General features: G+C 44.3%; 1 protein-coding gene across 6 annotated transcripts in view; it reads left to right on the top strand.

Moving 5' to 3' along the window:
* preb (prolactin regulatory element binding) overlaps window positions 1–19,609 on the top strand; it is an 87,159-nt gene that overhangs the window by 53,948 nt on the left and 13,602 nt on the right. For 5 of the 6 annotated variants that reach the window (XM_048536189.2, XM_048536190.2, XM_048536191.2 and 2 more), the window contains one exon: window positions 7,751–7,910. In XM_048536189.2, coding sequence (XP_048392146.1) covers window positions 7,751–7,910 — 160 coding nt within the window. Of the gene's footprint in view, window positions 1–7,750; window positions 7,911–19,609 lie in introns of those variants that run through there. The other variant, XM_059648807.1, reaches the window with a different exon arrangement.

Genomic DNA, 19,609 nt, shown 5'->3' with positions numbered 1-19,609 from the left:
ATACAAGGCACAGTCAGACCAACCTGAGATACCGTGACCAGGTTGTGACCCCTTATCTAAAGAAAGATATATTAGCATTGGAGACAGTCCAGAGAGTGTTCACTAGGTTGAACCTGAATGTGAAGGTACTGTCTTATGAGAAGTTTGTTTAGGCTGGCCCTGTACTCACTGGATTTTAGAAGTGACCTTTATTGAAAGTATATTCTGTGGACCTGTGTTCAAATCCTGCCACAGCAGAAGGTGGAATTTGAATTCAATAAATATGTGGAATTTAGGGCTAATGGTGACCATGAATCCAGTGTCGATTGTTAGGAAGAACCCATCTGGTTTACGAATGATCTTTAGGGAAGGAAACTGCCATCCTTGCCTGGTCTGGCCTACCCTACATGTGACTTCAGACCTACAGCAATGTGGTTGACTCTCAACTGCCGAATGGGCAATAAATGCCACCTAGGCCGTGATGCCCTCATCTCCTGAACGATTTAAGAAAAAAGCATAAAGAAGCAATGTCATACAAGTTGACAGCATAGAAAAAGGCACTTCGATCCAATGCGTCGACACTAGTCAAAAATAACCACCTAACTATTCTAAACTCATTTTCCAGTACTTAGCCCATAATCTTGTATGGCTTGACATTTTAAGTGCACAAATGTTTTTAATGCCATGAGGGTTTCTGCCTCTACCACCCTTGCAGGCAGGGAGTTCCAGATTCCAACAACCTGTAGTGTTAATGTTTTTCCTTATTCCCTAAACTAGAACTAGAATTAGCCTTTATTGTCATATACATTCATGAGTACAGTGAAAACTTTATATGTCACCACTTACAGTGCCATCTTAGGTACAAAGGTACAGCTTCTTCAGTTACAAGATCTTAGACAATGGGGAAATAAAATGAAATGTCCAATATTACGGAAATAAAAGTTCAGATCCACAGACCATGCTGGCACCCAAGTTCCAACACACTGGGCCTTGGCTCCATACCACACAGGGCCTCACCTCGAGGATGATGAGACTGGGAGATTGCTTCAGACCAGGCTGAGAGAATGCCATGCTTAGGAGGCTGCTGCACCAGGCCTGAAGATCACCACGTCGCAACGGAAGGCCACTACCCCTTTATAATCCTATACATCTCAAACATGTCCACATTCTGAGAAAATAATCTGTCTAATCTATCTACATGACCTGAAACTTTGCAGCCCAGGCACTTTCCTGGTAAAATCTCATCTACACCCTCTCCAGTGCTGTCACGTCCCTTCCACACTTAGAAACAACACTCTAGCTGTGGCCTAACCAGCATTTTATACAATTCCAGTATAACTCCCTGCTCTTAAATTCTGCACCACAGCCAATAAAGGCATGTCCAACAACCATTTCATCTGTTTACCCTCATAACTTAAGGGTCAGGTGTGCATGCAAACCAAGGCCACTCTGATTCTCAGTGCTTCCTTGGGTCTTAACTGCTCATCTTGTATTCCGTTGCCTTGTTTTCTTGCCCAAATGCATCACCTCACATCAATTCAGATTGAACAATTATTTTTATCACCTGAAAACCAACTGATTGAACCTTCTCTGCTTGAGCCTAAATAATGTATATGAAGCACAAACAGCAAGGGCCCCAACACTAACCCTCTGCGAGACCCCACTGGACACAGACCTCCAGTCCATAAGAACATAAGATATGGGAGTAAAATTAGGTCATTCTGCACTTCAAGTCTGCTCTGACATTTGATCATGGCTGATCTCTTTCTCCACTCTGTTCTCCTGCCCTATTCCCTGAACCTTTGATCCCTTACCAATCAAGAACCTATCTATCTCTGTCTTAAACACACTAGATGACTTTGCCTCCATGTCCTTCTGTGGCAATGTGTTCCATAAATTTGCCAACTTTAGCTGAAGAAAATCCCCGTTATCTCAGCTGTAAAGGATCATCCCTTCACCCTGAGGCTGTGCACTTGCATCCTAGTCTTTCCTGCTAGTGAAAACATCTTTTCCACATCTCCTCTATCCAGTCCTCTCAATACTCTGTGAGTTTCAATGAGATCTCATTATCATCCTCCTAAACTCCATCAAGTACAGATCCAGAGACCTGAACCACTCCTCATGTGACAAGCCGTTCATTCTGGGGATCATTCTTGTAAATCTCCTCTCGACCCCCTGCAAGGCCAGCACGTCCCTCCTTAGATTCAGGGCCTAAAACTGCTTGAAATATTCCAAGTAAGATCTGTCAAGGACCTTACACAGCCATAGCAGTACATCACCAGTCTTGTATTCTAGCAACTTGAAATGAATGCTGATATTGCATTTGCCTTTCTAACTACCAACTGAACCTTAAGAGAATCCTGAACTAGGCTTCTTAAGTCACTTTATGCTTCAACTTTCCAAAGCCTTTCCCAATTTAGAAAATAGCCTGTGCCTCTATTCTTCTTACCCAAGGGCATAACTTCATGCTTTCCCACATTGTATTCCATCTGCCAGCTCTGTCCAAGCCCTGCTGCAGTCTCCCTGCCTCCTCAACACTACCTGTCCCACCACCTATTTTTGAGTCACTGACAAGTTTAGCAACAGTGCCCTCAGTTTCCTTCTGATAGATAATTAATGTACACCATGAATATTTGTGGCCCCAACACTGATCCCTGCCACAGACACATACTGTCAGCCTGAAAATGCCCCCATACCCCAACTCTGTCTTCTGTTAGCCCACCCTCTGCCTTTGCAGTTATACTACTTGCATCACCATGGGCTATTACAGTACCTTATTAAGTCATCTAATGTGGAAACCTCAAACAGTGCAGGGATTGAACAAATGCTGTTGGTGTCATTTTGCATCACAAAACGGTCGTCCAGCCAGCTGAGCTGACTGACCTCGGGTAAAGTTCTGACCTTACTTAAGAAAGGACATAAAAGGATTAAAAGCAGTACAGAGAACATCCCTTGACAAATGATTGGAATGAGGGGTTAACCTATGAGAAAGTTTACATAGTTGGGAAATTACCCATTGGGTTTAGGAGAATAAGGTGGTGAACTTATTGAAATGTACAAGATGCTAAGGGGGCCTAAACAACATGGATGAGAAAAGGATGTTTCCCCTTCAGAAACTAGAAGCAAGAGATTTTCCATTTCAGAACAAAATGAGATTTTGTTTTCTTTGAGAGTTGTTATTTTATAGAATTTGTCCTGATTCGTTGGGGTCATTCACTGGAAATCACTATCAGCCATGATGATAATCAGTATCAGAGCAGCCTTGAAGGACTGAATGGTTTACTCCTGCTCTGATTTTCCATCTCCTATTACCTTTCAAATGTGAAAAGATTCAAGGTGCCCATTCTACCTTACCAATAAAAATCAGGTTGAACAAAAACACTTGCAGGTTTCTGCACTTAACAAGCAAATAATTTTATGTTGAACAAATTGTCTTTATCAATAGTACTTAGGAAATACAAATTGGATAACTTAAAATTGTACAACTTAAACTCGATCCCTTCTTAAATTCTCCCTTATCAGACAGAGTTGATAAAGATTATATGCATATTAAGGGTAACAAGTAACATAGTTAGGGAAACACAGTTCGATAGCATCAATCTGAGCTATAAGATTCAATGAGTTACTTTCTTTCACTACCTTTCAATTCTTTTTATGGTTTTTTTTTGCCAGTGAGATAAGATTGTTTGCACATCGGGGACTGGTTGAGAATTCATCCTTTCACACTCTCTGAAAGTCTTTTATTCTTCCTCCAATAGGGGATTTACAGAGAAAGACATGTGGAAAACTACCAACTGTAACAGTAGACTTTCTAATAACTCCAGACAGTAGATAGAGCATTTTAAATGTTTTCCCTTTGCAGGCTTGGTGGTTCTTTGCTGTACTGACCCCACATAAGCCATAATCTCTCAATCAGGCATCGGAGTGTCGTTATCAAACAATTTTCCTTTAGTTAGTCTCCATGGTGTCTGCCTTTCCTGTCTCTGTTCCAGGAGAAGGCAACATTGTACTGTATACACCTGAGTGTGCTCCAGTAAAAATGTTTTTATTTAACTCTTTGCACTGTCTCATTGGCTCAAAGCAGTGTCTTCCTCCTTTAGTCCACATTTAAAAGTAAACAAAGTAAAACAAATTTAGTGCCTGTGTCATTGAATAATATTGAAAAAGGTAGATTCTTGACTAATGAAGGATTCAAAGGATATAGGAAACAGCATGGCGATAGTAGCTACAATCAGATCAGCATTTTATCACCTGGTAAAGCAGGTTGAAGGCACTGAATAACCTGTTTTTTGAAATACTTTGTACTTCAAGTAGATAAATCTCCTCGGCTTGATGATCTCCATTCCAGTGTTTTAAAAGACATGGCTGTAAGGAAAAATACACTGATGGTCCTCTGTCAACGGAGTGATTTCTGCAGATTGGGAGCATTGCAAATGTTAAGAAGGGAGGGAGAAAACTAGTAATTACAGACCTGTTAGTTTAACATCAGCCTCAAGAAAAATGCAATAATTTATCATAGAAAATTCAAAAACAGGACCAAGTGTAGACCATTCAACACCTAGAGCCTGGCCTGCCCAGTTATTGGATATGATGATGGCTAATCGTCCTACTTAGTACTCCATATCCTTCTTTTCTGAAGAAGAGTCCTGACCCGAAATGTCAAGCTTTCCTGCTCCTCTAATGCTGCTTGGCCTGCAGCGTTCATCCAGCTTCACGCCATGTTACTCCATATCCTTCAATCACTTTAGCTCTAAGAACTGTATCTCCTCGAAAGCATTCGATAATTTTGTCTCAGTTGCTTTCTGTAGCAGAGAACTCCACAGACTCCCCACTTGTGAAGAAATTTCTCCTCATCTCAGTCCTAAATGACCTACCCCATTACATTAGATATGATTCCAGATTCCCAAACATTGAGAACATCCCTCCTGTGTTTTGTCTGTCTAGTCCTGTTAGAAGTTGAAAGATTATCATAAAGGTGTAATAATAGGGCACTTAGAAATATTGGTAGGATTGAGCAAAGCCAACATGAAAGGGAATTTTTTTTAACAAATCACCTTGGTGTTTTGAGAATATACGTAATAGAAATGATTAGGCAGAACCAGTTCATATTTAAATTTTTGGAGCTCTTGAAATAAGGTTTTGCACAAGAGGTAAGTAAATATTAGACCACGAGGGGAAACGTGTTGGTGTGCATTGTAAACTGTTAACGATCAGGAAATTATTAGGAATAAAAATATTCCCGTGTGAGATCTGAATGGTCTAGAAGTAACAGTAGCTGGGATTATCCCACAATACTGGCTACATTGACATTCCAATGAATGAATAAAAATTGGTCAGCCATGTAGATACTAGAGTAAGTCAGTGGCTGGAAATTCTGCAATGAATAACTAGCCTCCGAATTCCTCAAAGTCAACCTTCCATCTACAAGCCATGAGTCAAGAATGAGATGGAATACTCTGCACTTGTCTGAATGAGCTCCAACAACACTTGAAGCTTGACATCATCCAGGACAAAGCAATCTAGTTGGCACTCCATCTAGCAGGTCCAACTTTTACTTCCTGTACCAGCAATACTCAGTTGCAACAGTTATATACCATCTACAAGATGTGCTGCAGAAATGCACCAAGGCTCCTTAGACAGGACCTTCCGAACCCACTTTCACTACCATCTCGAAGAAGGGCAGCCGATATATCTTTAAGTTCCCCTCCAAGCCGCTCAGCATCTTGAATTGCAAATATATCTCTGGTGTTTCGATGTCACTGGGTCAAAATCCTGAAATTCCCTTCCTCTTTAAAGATATGTGGGTGTCCCTAATGGTCCAAGAGGGCAGCTAATCACCACCTTCTCCAGGGCAATCAGAGTTGGGTCATAAATGCTGGCCTAGCCAGTGATGTCCATATCTATCAAATGAATAAAAGACAAGAAAATAGAGTTATCACACGTTTGTAAAACAGCTCGGTTTTTTTTTAAATTCTGAGCACGGTCCTTTAGGAACCATGTCAAAACTTTGGAGAGGGTACAAACGAAACTTGATAAAGCACTTAGCTGCATCAGGTATGGTTGTGCATACATATTCTGCCTGTGCTAAAGTTGTATCAGGTGCAAAGTACTTCAGTATATTATGAAAGATTGAACTATTTCAAGGACACTTTAGACATCTGTGGAGTAAATAAGATGAAAGTTAGTGGCAGAAAGATTGGTAACCAGAGGTGACAGATTTGAATTGATTGGCAATAAAAACAGAATGGAGATGAGCTGGTAAAGAAGATCAGATTTGCAGTACAGAATAAAAAACAAACAAGGAAAATGACAGCACAGGAACAGGCCCTTCGGCTGTCCAAGCCTGCGCTGATCCAGATCCTCTATCTAAACCTGCCGTCTATTTTCCAAGGATTTGTATTCCCTCTGCTCCCTCCCCTTTCATATATCTGTCTAGATACATCTTAAATGATGCTATCTTGCCCGCCTCTACCACCTCAGCTGGTAACGCGTTCCAGGCACCCACCACCCTTTTCATGAAGATCTTTCAGTGCATGTCTCCTTTAAACTTTTCCCCTCACACCTTGAAATCGTGACCCCTTGTAATTGAGTCCCCCACTCTGAGGGAAAAAGCTTCTTGCTATCCACCCTGTCTATACCTCTCATGATTTTGTAGACCTCAATCAGGTCTCCCCCTCAACCTCAGTCTTTCTAATGTAATTAATCCTAATTTACTCAACCTCTCTTCATAGCTAACACCCTCCATACCAGGCAACATCCTGGTGATAACAAAGTCTGGAGCTGGATGAACACAGCAGGCCAAGCTTCAAGGAGCACAAAAGCTGACGTTTCGGGCCTAGACCCTTCATCAGAAAAGGGGGAATGGGGAGAGGGTTCTGAAAGAAATAGGAAGAGAGAGGAAATAGGAAGAGAGGGATAGAGGAGAAGCTAGGAGGAGAGGAAACAAACAAGCTAAAGGGACAGGGATGGAGCCAGGCCAGGTGAATGTAGGTGGGAAGGTAGGAAGGGCATAGGTCAGTCCAGGGAGGATGGACAGGTCGTGGGGGCGGGATGAGGTTAGTAGGTAGGAACTGGAGGTGCGGCTTGAGGTGGGAGGAGGGGATAGGTGAGAGGAAGAACAGGTTAGGGAGGCGGGGACGAGCTGGGCTGGTTTATGGGATGCAGTGGGGGGAGGGGAGATTTTGAAGCTTGTGAAATCCATATTGATACCACTGGGCTGCAGGGTTCCCAAGTGGAATATGAGTTGCTGTTCCTGCAACCTTCGGGTGGCATCATTGTGGCACTGCAGGAGGCCCAGGATGGACATGTCGTCTAAGGAATGAGAAGGGGAGTTAAAATGGTTCACGACTGGGAAGTGCAGTTGTTTATTGCGAACCGAACATAGGTGTTCTGCAAAGCGGTCCCCAAGCCTCTGCTTGGTTTCCCCAATGTAGAGGAAGCTTCAGCATCCTGGTGAACCCCCTCTGCACCCTCTCCAAAGCATCCACATCCTTTTGGTAATGTGGCGACCAGAACTGTACACAGTATTCCAAATGTGGTCGAACCAAAGTCCTATACAATTGTACCATGGCCTGCCAACTCTTGTACTCAATACCCCGTCCGATGAATGAAAGCATGCTGTATGCCTTCTTGACCACTCTTATCGATCTGCATTGCTTCCTTCAGGGTACTATGGACCCAAACACCCAGATCTCTCTGTGCGTCAGTCTTTCCCCAGGGCTTTTCCATTTACCATATAGATACCATATAAATCTTTTAATTTCTTCGACAGCGAGTTTACTACGTGAAGGAGACACATGGAATTGTCGTGACAGACTTGGCCTTTTTGCCTGATGTGGATCCAATGAAGGAGGTGACTGGAAAAAACGAGGCAGCATTGCTGAGTGTAGCCGTAGACAGTCGGTGTAAAGTACATCTGTTGCCACGCAGGCGTAAGTCAAAACTTCGTTTTCTCTCTCTGTCCAATTATCTTACCTCCTGTCCTCGGTACAAATGCTGACTGCTGTCTTCAGTTGATTGGCCTTTGCTTTCTTACTTAAATTAGGGATTTTCATCTGAATTCAGAAAGATGTGTTGACACAATATTGAACCGTTGAGGAAGATCAGATATCTGCTCAGTGCCCACACTTAACATTGGATGCTGTTAGAAATGGGACTGTTTCCTGTTGATCTGACTGGCTTCAGTCTAATTATTCCATCAGACCTTAAGATATAGGAGCTGAATTAGATCATGCAGCCCATCGAGTGCTGTACTATTCAATCATGGCAGGTATTTTTCTCAACCCCATTTTCTTGCCCTAACCCACTAACCCCTAATGCCCTCTCAAATCAAGAACCTATCTATCTCTGTCTTAAATACACTGAATTGATTGGCCTCTTCAGACCACTGCAGCAATGAGTTCCCACAGATTCACCACCCTCTGGCTGAAAAAATCCCTTCTCATTGCAGCTCTTCACTCTGAGACTGTGCCCTCGGGTCCTAGTCTCTCCTATTAATGAAAATATCTTCTCCACATCCGCTCTATATATCCGTTCCTCCGTATTCTGTAAGTTTCAGTGAGATCCACCTTCATCCTTTTAAACTCCATCAACTGCTCCACATATGTCCACGGTCATTCTTGTAAGCCTTCTCTGGACCCAAAGCCAGCACATCCTTCCTTAGATACAGGGCCTAAACGAGCTCACAATATTCCAAACATGGTCTGACCAGAGCATTATACAGCCTCAGCAGTAAGTCTCTGTCTTGTACAAAAACAGAAGTTGTTGGAAAAGCTCATCAGGCCTGCGAAGAAAATATCAGAGTTAATGTTTCAGGTCCAGTGAGCTTTGCTCTGATTTTTTTTCCTTCACCGATGCTGCCAGACCTGCTGAGTTTTGCAGCAACTTCTGTTTTTTTTCCTGATTTACAGCATCTGCAGCTCTTTCAGTTTTTATTTCTGTCTTGTATTCTAGCCCTCTTGAAATGAATGCTAACATTGCATATGCATTTCTTACTGCCAGTTGAACCTCCTTGTTAACCTTCAGAGAATCCTGAACTCAGACTCCGGAGTCCCTTTTGTGCTTCAGATTTCCAAACCCTTTCCCAGTTACAAAATGATCTATACCTCTATTCTTCCAAACAATGTGTACAGCCTCACACTTTCCTATACTGTCTCCTATCTGCCAATTCTTCACCCAATCTCCTAACCTATCCAAGTCCTTCTGCAGCCTCCTCATTTCCTCAACACTACTTGACCATCCGCATGTGTTTGTGTCATCTGCAAATTTAGCAATAGTGTCTTCTGTTCTATCGTCCAGATTGTTAATGTATAACATGAATAGTTGTGCTCCCAACATGGACTCCTGTGGCACTTCACTAGTCACTTGCTGCCATCCTGAAAAAAAGATCCCTTTATCTTTACTCTGTGCCAGTCAGCTGATCCTCTGTCCATTCCATAGCCTTGCTCCTAGCACGATGGGTTATTATCTTATGAAACAGCCTCCTGTACAGCTCCTTATTTAAGGCCTTCTGGAAAATCAGATAGGCCATGTCCACTAGCTGTCCTTTGTCTAACTTGCTGATTACCCCCTCAAAGAATTTGAACGGATTTGTCAGGCATGACCTCCCCTTGATGAAGTCATGCTGACTCAGCCCTGTTTTGCCGCGCACTTCCGAGTATTGTGCAATCTCACCTTTCATCATGGTGTCTAAAATCTTACCGATGACCAAAGTCGAGCTAACCTGCCTATGGTTTCCTGTCTTCTGCCTCCTTCTTCCTTAACCAGGGTATTTACAGTAACCATTTCCCAGTTCTCTGGCACCCACCCCGATTTCAATGATTCCTGAAAAATCACCTCAATGCCTCTACAATCTCCTCAGCTATCTGCTTCACAACTCTGGGGTGCAGTCAGAGAGACATAGTTGTGCAGCACAGAAACAGACCCATCAGGCCAACTGGTTCATGTCGACCAGATATCCTAAATTAATCTAATCCATATGTGTGTACCTATCCACATGTATTTTAAATCTGAAGTTGCTGGAAAAACTCAGCAGGCCTGACAGCATCTGTAAAGAAAAAGATCAGAATTAACGTTTTGGGTCTGGTGACACTTCATCAGAACTGATGGTAGCTGGGAAAACATTGGCTTTACATGCAGAAAATAGGGATGGAATTGGGGTAGGGAGTAAACGATAGTATAGAGCCCAAAGAGAGGGAAAAGCAGTTAGACAAAGGAGTTGATGATGAGCTGGCTGGGAGAGTGAATTGTTGTTAATGGGGACTGCTAGCAACTAACAACAGGTGATGTGTAATGGCAGGCCTCATGTGTGGGGTAGGGTGCTAGGACATGGGACAGTTTAGATCCTAAAATTATTGAACTGAATATTGAGTCCAGAGGGCTGCAGGGGCCCCAAGTAGAAAATGAGGTGTTGTTCTTTCAACTTGTGTTGAGCTTCGTCAGTACACTGCAGCAAGCTGGAGACTGAGATGTTGGCCAGGGAACAGGATGGTGTGTTAAAGTGACCGGTAACAGGTAGCTCAGGGTCTGTTTAGCAAGCAGAACGTAGATGCCACCACCAGACACATGTTGGCCTCCCCTCCGTTGTCCGCCTTCCGCAGGGACCATTCCCCCCGACTCACTCTGGTCCACTCTTCCCTCACCCCCAACACCTCACCACGGACACCTTGCCCTGCGACCGGCAAAGGTACAACACCTGCCTGTTTACCTCCTTCCTCCCCACTATTGAAGGGCCCAAACTTACCTTCCTTTTAAGCAACACTTCACCTGTACTTCCCCGAAACTAATCTACTGCTGCTCACAATGTGGTCTTCTGTACATTGGGGAAACGAACAAACAAACCTACAGCACAGGAACAGGCCCTTCGGCCCTCCACGCCTGCGCCGATGAAGATCCTCTGTCTAACCTGTCATCTATTTTCTAACGGTCTCTGTCCATTTGCTCTCTGCCCATCCATGTACCTGTCCAGATATATCTTAAAAGACGCTAACGTGTCCGTGTCTACCACCTCCGCTGGCAACGCATTACAGGCACCCACCACCCTCTGTGTAAAGAACTTTCCACGCATATCTCTCTTAAACTTTCCTCCTCTCACTGTGAACTCATGACCCCTAATAATTGAGTCCCCCACTCTGGGAAAAAGCTTTTTGCTATCCACCCTGCCTATACCTCTCATGATTTTGTAGACCTCAATCAGGCCCCCCCTCAATCTCCATCTTTCTAATGAAAATAACCCGAATCTACTCAACCTCTCTTCAAAGCTAGCACCCTCTATACCAGGCAACATCCTGGTGAACCACCTCTGCACCCTCTCCAAAGCATCTACATCCTTTTGGAAATGTGGCGACCAGAACTGTACACAGTACTCTAAATATGGCTGGACCAACGTCTTATACAACTGTAACAATACCAGCCAACTCTTATACTCAATACCCCGTCCGATGAAGGAAAGCATGCCGTATGCCTTCTTGACCACCCTATTGACCTGCGTTGCCATCTTCAGGGAACAATGGACCTGAACACCCAGATCTCTCTCTGTTCATCAATTTTCCCTAGGACTTTTCCATTTACTGTATAGTGTGCCCTTGAATTAGATCTTTCAAAATACATCACCTCGCATTTGCCCGGATTGAACTCCATCTGCCATTTATCTGCCCAACTCTCCAGTCTGTCTATATTCTGCTCTAATCTCTGACAGTGCCCTTCATGATCTGCTACTCTACTCCACCAATCTTAGTGCCATAGAACATAGAGAAGTACGGCACAGTACAGGCCCTTCACCCCACGATGTTGTGCTGTGGAATAATCCTGATCCAAAAATAAAATAACCTAACCTACATTCCCCTCAATTCACTGCTGTCCATATGCATGTCCAGCAGTCGCTTAAATGTCACTAATGACTCTGCTTCCACGACTACCACTGGCAAACTTGCTAATGAGACCACCTACACCTTCCTCCAAATCATTGACGTATACCACAAACAACAGTGGTCCCAGCACAGATCCCTGTGAAACACCACTAGCAACAGGTCTCCAATTTGAGAAACTCCGTTCTGCTACTACTCTCTGTCTCTGTTGCCGAACCAGTTTTTTATCCATCTAGCTAGCACACCCTGGACCCGATATGACTTCACTTTCTCCATTAGCCTGCCATGGGGAACCTTATCAAACGCCTTACTGAAGTCCATGTATATGACATCTACAGCCTTTCCCTCATCAATCAACTTTATCACGTCCTCATAGAATTCTATTAAGTTGGTAAGACATGATCTTCCCTGCACAAAACCATGTTGCCTATCACTGATAAACCCATTTTCTTCCAAATGGGAATAGATCCTATCCCTCAGTATCTTCTCCAGTAGCTTCCCAACCACTGACGTCAGGCTCACCGGTCGATAATTACCTGGATTATCCTTGCTACCCTTCTTAAACCCTTCTTGGTTAGAGGAGGAGGGCAGGTGGGAGACACTACACGTGTAGTGTCTCGCGTTCAGCCGCTGGCCAAATAAATGAAGACCGCTCCCACTCGAAGTAAGCTTTTTAAAGTGGGAAAAACCTTACCTTCCCGGCAGCCTCCTGGTGCTCTCTGTCTCGCTCTTGCACTCCTCCCAAAGCGTGGACTGGGTGACCGGTTCGCAGAACATCTATGCCTGCAAAAAAGACCATGAGCTACTCAGTTGCTGGCCAGCATCTCTGCCTCTAGTTTGTTGCAGTGTTCCAGCGAAGCTCAATGTGAGCTGGAAGAATAACACCTCATTTTCCACTTGGGGACCCTGCAGCCCTCCGGACTCAATATGCAGTTTAATAATTTTAGGGCCTAAACCCTCCCATGTCCTAGCCCCCTACCCCACACACCAGGCCTTGTTATCACATAGCCTGCCATTACACATTATCTATTGTTTGTCACGAACAGTCCCTATTAACAACTATGCACTCTCCTAGCCGGATTGTTATTACCTCCTTTGTCTGTCCAAATGCTCTTCCCTCTCTTTAGGCTCTATCCTATGGTTTACCCCCTCTACCATCACCCCCTCCCTATTTTCTGCATATAAACTGATGTTTCTCACCTATCATCCGTGCAGAGATGGGTCACCGGACCCAAAACATTCACACTTTTTTTCCTTCACAGATGCTACCAGACCTGCTGAGCTTTTCCAGCAACTTCTGTTTTTGTTACTGGTTTACAGCATCCAAAGTTCTGTTGGTTTACCAGGATGTTGCCTGGTCTGGAGCGCAGGCCCTATGAAGAAAGGCTGAGGGACTTGGGTCTGTTCTCATTGGAGAGAAGGAGGCTAAGAGGGCATTTAATAGAGACATACAAGATGACCAGAGGATTAGATAGGGTAGACAGTGAGAGTCTTTTTGCGAGGATGATGAGGTCAGCTTGTACAAGGGGGCATAGCTACAAATTGAGGGGTGATAGATTTAAGACAGATGTCAGAGGCAGGTTCTTTACTCAGAGAGTGGTAAGGGCGTGAAACGCCCTGCCTGCCAATGTAGTTAACTCAGCCACATTAGGGGCATTCAAACAGTCCTTGGATAGCACTGCAGCCTCACAGCGCCAGGGACCCGGGTTCAATTCCAGCCTCGGATAACTGTCTGTGCGGAGTTTGCGCATTCTCCCCACGTCTGCATGGGTTTTCTCCGGGTGCTCCGGTTTCCTCCCACAGTCCAAAGATTTGCAGGCAAGGTGGATTGGCCATGCTAAATTGCTATAGTGTGCAGGGGTGTGTGGTTATAGGGGGGATGGGTGTGGGTGTGATGCTCCAAGAGGTGGTGTGGACTTGTTGGGCCGAAGGGCCTGTTACCACACTGTAGGGAATCTAAACTAATCATAAGCATATGGATGATGATGGGATAGTGTAGGGGGAGGGGCTTAGATTAGCTCACAGGTCGGCACAACATCGAGGGCCAAAGGGCCTGTTCTGCGCTGTATTGTTCTATGTTCTATGTTCTACCAGCCTCCACTACTTCCATTGGTGGCTGATTCCATACATGAACCACCCTCTGCTTGAAAAATTTGTCCCTTACGTCCCTTTTAAACCTTTCCTGTTTCACCTCCGATCTATGCCCTCCACTTTTGGCCTCCCCCACCCTGCGGAAAAGACCTTGACTCTGCTCATATTCGTGCTGTCCATGATTTTTAAAGCCTCTTATAAGGTCACCCCTCAGCCTCTGACGCTTTGGGATTGAATAGCCCCAACCTGTTCAGCCTCTTTCCAGTAGCTCAAACCCTCCAACCTGACCACATCCTTGTAAATCTTTTCTGATCCCTTTCGAGTTTAACAACATCAGTTCTCCAGCAGGGAGGCCAGAATTGAATGCAGTATTCCAAAAGTGGCCGAACCAACATCCTGTACAGCCACAAGATGACCTCTCAACTTATATTTTCAATACACTGATCAATAAAGGCAAATGCTGCCTTCGCTATCCTGTCAACTTGCAACTCCGCTTTCAACGAACTGTGAACCTGCACTTGCCAAGACCTTACCATTAAGTATATAAATTGCCCTGATTACCAAAATGTAGCACCTCACATTTATTTGGTTAAATTCTATCTGTTGCTCATCGGCCCATAGACCGATCTGACCAAGATCCCGTTGTACTCTGAGGTAACCTTCTTAGCTGTCCACTGCACACCCAATGTTGGTGTCATCTGCAAGCTTACTAACCATACTTCCTATAGCCAGATCCAAATCATTTCTATAAATTACCAAAAGCTTTGTACCCAGCACTGATCTCTGTGGCACACTGTGGGCCACAAGCCTCCAGTCCAAAAAGCAACCTTCCAGCACCACCCTTTGTCTCCTACCTTCCAGCCAAGTTTGAATCCAAATGTTTAGTTTTCTCCATAATCCATATGTTCCAACCTTGTTAACCAGTCTCGCAAATAGAACCTTGTTGAACGCCTTACAGAAGTCCATATTGACAACGTCCACTATTCTGTTTTCATCAATCCTGTTTGTCACTTCTTCATAAAGAGACATAATTTCCCACGCGCAAAGACATGTTGCCTATCCCTAATCAGTCTTGCCTTTCCAAATACGTATAAATTTTGTCCCTAAGAATCCCCTCCAAAACTTCCCTGCCACTGATGTCAGGCTGACCGGTCTGTAGTTCCCTGGCTTTGCCTTATCATCTTTATTAAGTAATGGCACCACGTTAGCCAACCTCCAGCGTTTCGGGACCTCACCGATGATTATCGATGATGTAAATATTTCAGCACGGGGCCTGGCAGTCACTTCCCTAGCTTCCCACAAAGTTCTAGGATACACCCGATCACGTCCCAGGAATTTATCCACCTTTGTGTTTTGAGACATCCAACGCCCCTTCGTCTGTAATGTAGACACTTTTCAAGATAGGGGAGGTGATGGCCCGGTGGTATTACCACTGGACTGTTAATCCAGAAAACCAGATAATGTTCTGGGGACCTGGGTTCGAATCCCGCCATGGCAGATGATGGAATTTGCAATCAACAAATACCTAGAATTAAGAATCTAATGATGCCTGTGAATCCATTGTCGATTGTCAGGAAAAACCCATCTGGTTCACTAATATCCCTTAGGGAAGGAAACTACCACTCATTCTTGTCTGGCCTACATGTGACTCCAAACCCACAGCAATGTGGTTGACTCTTTACCACCTTCTGGGCAATTAGGGATGGGCAATAAATGCTGCTGAGCCAGCAACACCCTCATCCCGTGAATGAATAAAGAAAAAATAATTGTGATTTATTTCCCTAAGTTCTCTACCTTCTGTATTCTTCTCCACAGTAAACACTGATGCAAAATGCATATGTTTCAAAAGAAATAGGGAGGGAGGTAAAAGGAGTGGGGGAGTGGCATTGCTAATCAGGGATGGTGTCACAGCAACAGAAAGGGGGGTTGTGGAGGAAGGCATATCCACTAAGTCAGAATGGGTGGAAGTCAGAAACAGGAAAGGAGCAATCACTTGGGAGTTTTCTGTAGACCCCCACAATAGCAACTGAGACACTGAGAAACAGGTTAGGAGACAGATTTTGAAAAAGTGCAGAAGTAACGAAGAATAACTTAAGGAAGTTATGTGAGGGACCAGAGAAAATGAGTGAGATTCTTAATGAGTACTTTGCGTCTGTATTCACTGAGGAGAGGGACATGATGGATGTTGAGATTAGGGACAGATGTTTGATTACTCTAGGTCAAGTCAGCATTGGGAGGGGGGTGGTGTGGTGAGGGGGTGCGTTGGGTATTCTAAAAGGCATGAGAATGGACAAGTCCCCAGGTCTGGATGAGATCTATCCCAGGTTACTGAGGGAAACAAGAGAGGTAATGGCTGGAGCCTGAACATATATCTTTGCAACATCCTTGAGCTTGGATGATGTCCCAGAGGACTGGAGAATTGCTAATGTTGTTCCCTTGTTTAAGAAGGGTAGCAAGGGTAATCCAGGTAATTATACACTGGTGAGCCTGACTTCAGTGGTGGGGAAGATACTGAGGGATAGGATCTATTTACGTTTGGAATAAAATGGCCTTAGTGATTGGCAGCATTGGTTTTTTGCAGGGAAGGTCATGTCTTACCAACTTGATAGAATTCTTTGAGGAGGTGACAAAGTTGATAGATGAGGGACGGGTTGTAGACGTCATATACATGGACTTCAGTAAGGCGTTTGATAAGGTCCCCCATGGCAGGCTGATGGAGAAAGTAAAGTCACATGGGGTCCAGGCTGTTCTAGCTAGATGGATAAAAAACTGGCTGGGCAACAGGAGACAGAGAGTAGTAGTGGAAGGGAGTATCTCAAAATGGAGAACTGTGACCACTGGTGTTCCACGGAGATCCGTGTTGGGACCAGTGTTGTTTGTGATATACATAAATGATCTGGAGGAAGATATAGATGGTCTAATTAGTAAGTTTGCAGATGACAGTAAGATTCAGTACAAAACTCTGGTGCGGCCGCACTTGGAGTATTGCGTACAGTTCTGGTCACCGCATTATAAGAAGGATGTGGAAGCTTTGGAAAGGGTGCAGAGGAGATTTACTAGGATGTTGCCTCATATGTAGGGAAGGTCTGAGGGACTTGAGGCTGTTTTCGTTAGAGAGAAGAAGGTTGAGAGGTGACTTAATTGAGACATATAAAATAATCAGAGGGGTGGATAGGGAGAGCCTTTTTCCTAGGATGGTGATGGGGTGAAAGATATAGGACAGATATCAGAGGTAGTTTCTTTACTCAGAGAGTATTAAGGGAATGGAACGCTTTGCCTGCAACGGTAGTAGATTCGCCAACTTTAGGTACATTTAAGTCATCATTGGATAAGTATATGGACATACATGGAATAGTGTAGGTTAGATGGGCTTGAGATCGGTATGACAGGTCGGCACAACATCGAGGCCCTGTACTGTGCTGTAATGTTCTATGTTCTATCTGGATTGGCGCAGGCTTGGAGGGCCGAAGGGCCTGTTCCTGTGCTGTCATTTTCATCTTTGTAATAGGGTTGTTGTCATTGGTGACTTTAACTTCCTTAATATAGACTGGAGTCTCCTAAGTGCAAATAGTTTGGATGGAGCAGATTTTGTCAGGTATGTCCAGGAAGGATTTCTGACTCAGTATGTAGATAGGTTGACTAGAGGGGAGGATTTGGTGCTTGGCAACAAACCGGGCCAGGTCTAAGACCTCTCGGTGGCAAAGCATTTCGGTGATAGTGATCACAACTCCCTGACCTCTACTCTCGTCATAGAGAAGGATGGGAACAGATGGGAAGGTATTTAATTGAGGGAGGGGGAATTACAATGTTATTAAGAGCGCCAAGTGGGATCACATGTTCTCAGGGCAATGTGGAGGTTGTTTAGGGAGCAGTTGCTACAGGTACTGGATAGGTTTGACCTATTGAGACAAGGGAAGGATGATAACGTGAAGGAACCTTGGATGACAAGATATATGGAATACCTAGCCAAGAGGAAGAAGGAAGTTTTGTTAAGGTTGAGGAAGCAAGGATCGGACAAAGCTCTAGAGGTCTATAAGGTAGCCAGAAAGGAACTGAAGAATGGACTTAGGAGAGCTCATATAGAGAAAACCTTGGAGGGTAGGACCAAGGAAAACCCCAAGGCTTTCTATACTTATGTGAGGAACAGGTGGACGGCCAGAATGAGGGTAGGGCCAATCAAGGATAGTGGAGGGAACTTGTGTGCGGAGTCACAGGAGGTAGGGGAGGTCCTTAATGAATACTTTGCTTCAGTATTCATCAGTGAGAGGGACCTTGACATTTGTGAGGACAGCATGGAACAGGCAGATATGTTGAAACAGGTTGTTGTTAGGAAAGAGGATGTACTGGAAATTTTGAAAAATCATGAGGATAGATAAGTCCCCTGGGCCAGACAGGATATACCCAAGGTTTCTACAGGAAGTGAGGGAAGCGATTGCTGACCCTTTGGCAGTAATTTTTGCGTTCTCACTGTGAACTAAAATAGTATCAGAGGATTGCATTCCCTTGTTCAAGAAAGGGAGTAGGGATAATCCTGGAAATCCTGAAAGACCAGTCAGCCTTTCTTCTGGGATGGGAAAATTATTGGAGAGGATTCTGAGAGATAATATTTGTGATTTGGAAGAGCGCAATTTGATTAGAAATAGTCAGCATGGCTTTGTAAGGGGCAGGTCATACCTCACAACACTTACTAAATTCTTTGAGGATGTGACAATACACGGATATGGTGCCTATGGATTTTTGCAAGGCATTCGATAATGTTCCACAGGTTAGGCTCATTCAGAAAGTAAGGAGGAACGGGATTCAGGGAAATTTGGCTGTCTGGATACAAAACTGGCTGTCCAATGGAAGACAGAGGCTGGTGGTAGATGGAAAGTATTCAGCCTGCAGCGCGGTGACCAGTGGTGTTCCGCAGGGATCTGTCCTAGGACCTCTACCCTTTGTGATCTTTATAAATAACTTGGATGAGGAAGCAGAAGGGTGGGTTAGTAAGTTTGCCGATGACACTAAGGTTGATAGAGTTGCGGACAGCATGGAGGGTTGTTGTAGTTTACAACGGGACATTGACAGGATGCAGAGCTGGGTAAAGAACTGGCAGATGGAATTGAACCCAGAAGAGTGTGAGGTGATTCATTGTGGAAGATCAAATTTGAATGCAGAATACAGGGTTCATGGCAGGATTCTTAGCAGCGTGGAGGAACAGAGGGATCTTGGGGTCCACGACCATACATCCCTCAAAGTAACTACACAAGTTGATAAGGTTGTCAAGAAGACGTACGGTGTGTTGGCTTTCATTAGCAGGGGAATTGAGTTGAAGGCCGTGAAGTTAAGCAGCAGCTCTATAAAACTCTGGTTAGGCCACACTTGGAATATGGTGTTCAGTTCTGGTCACCTCATTGTAGGAAGGATGTAGAAGCTTTAGAGAGAGTGCAGAAAAGGAGATTTACCAGGATGCTGCCTGGATTGAAGGGCAGGTCTTAGGAGGAAAGGTTGAGAGAGCTAGGGCTTCTCATTGGAACAAAGAAGGACAAGAGGTGATTTGATGGAGGTTTACAAAAGAATGAGAAGCATAGATAGAGTGGATAGGCAGAGAATTTTTCCCGGGGTAGAAATGACTATTACGAGGGGTCATAATTTTAAGGTGTTTGGAGGAAGGTATAGAGATGTCAGAGGTAAAT

This window comes from Stegostoma tigrinum, chromosome 9 (genome assembly GCF_030684315.1).
Source record: "Stegostoma tigrinum isolate sSteTig4 chromosome 9, sSteTig4.hap1, whole genome shotgun sequence".
In the NCBI taxonomy this organism is placed as follows: Eukaryota; Metazoa; Chordata; class Chondrichthyes; order Orectolobiformes; family Stegostomatidae; genus Stegostoma; species Stegostoma tigrinum.
Note: the sequence above shows the minus strand (reverse complement) of the source record. Positions and strands in the feature narration are given on the sequence as shown.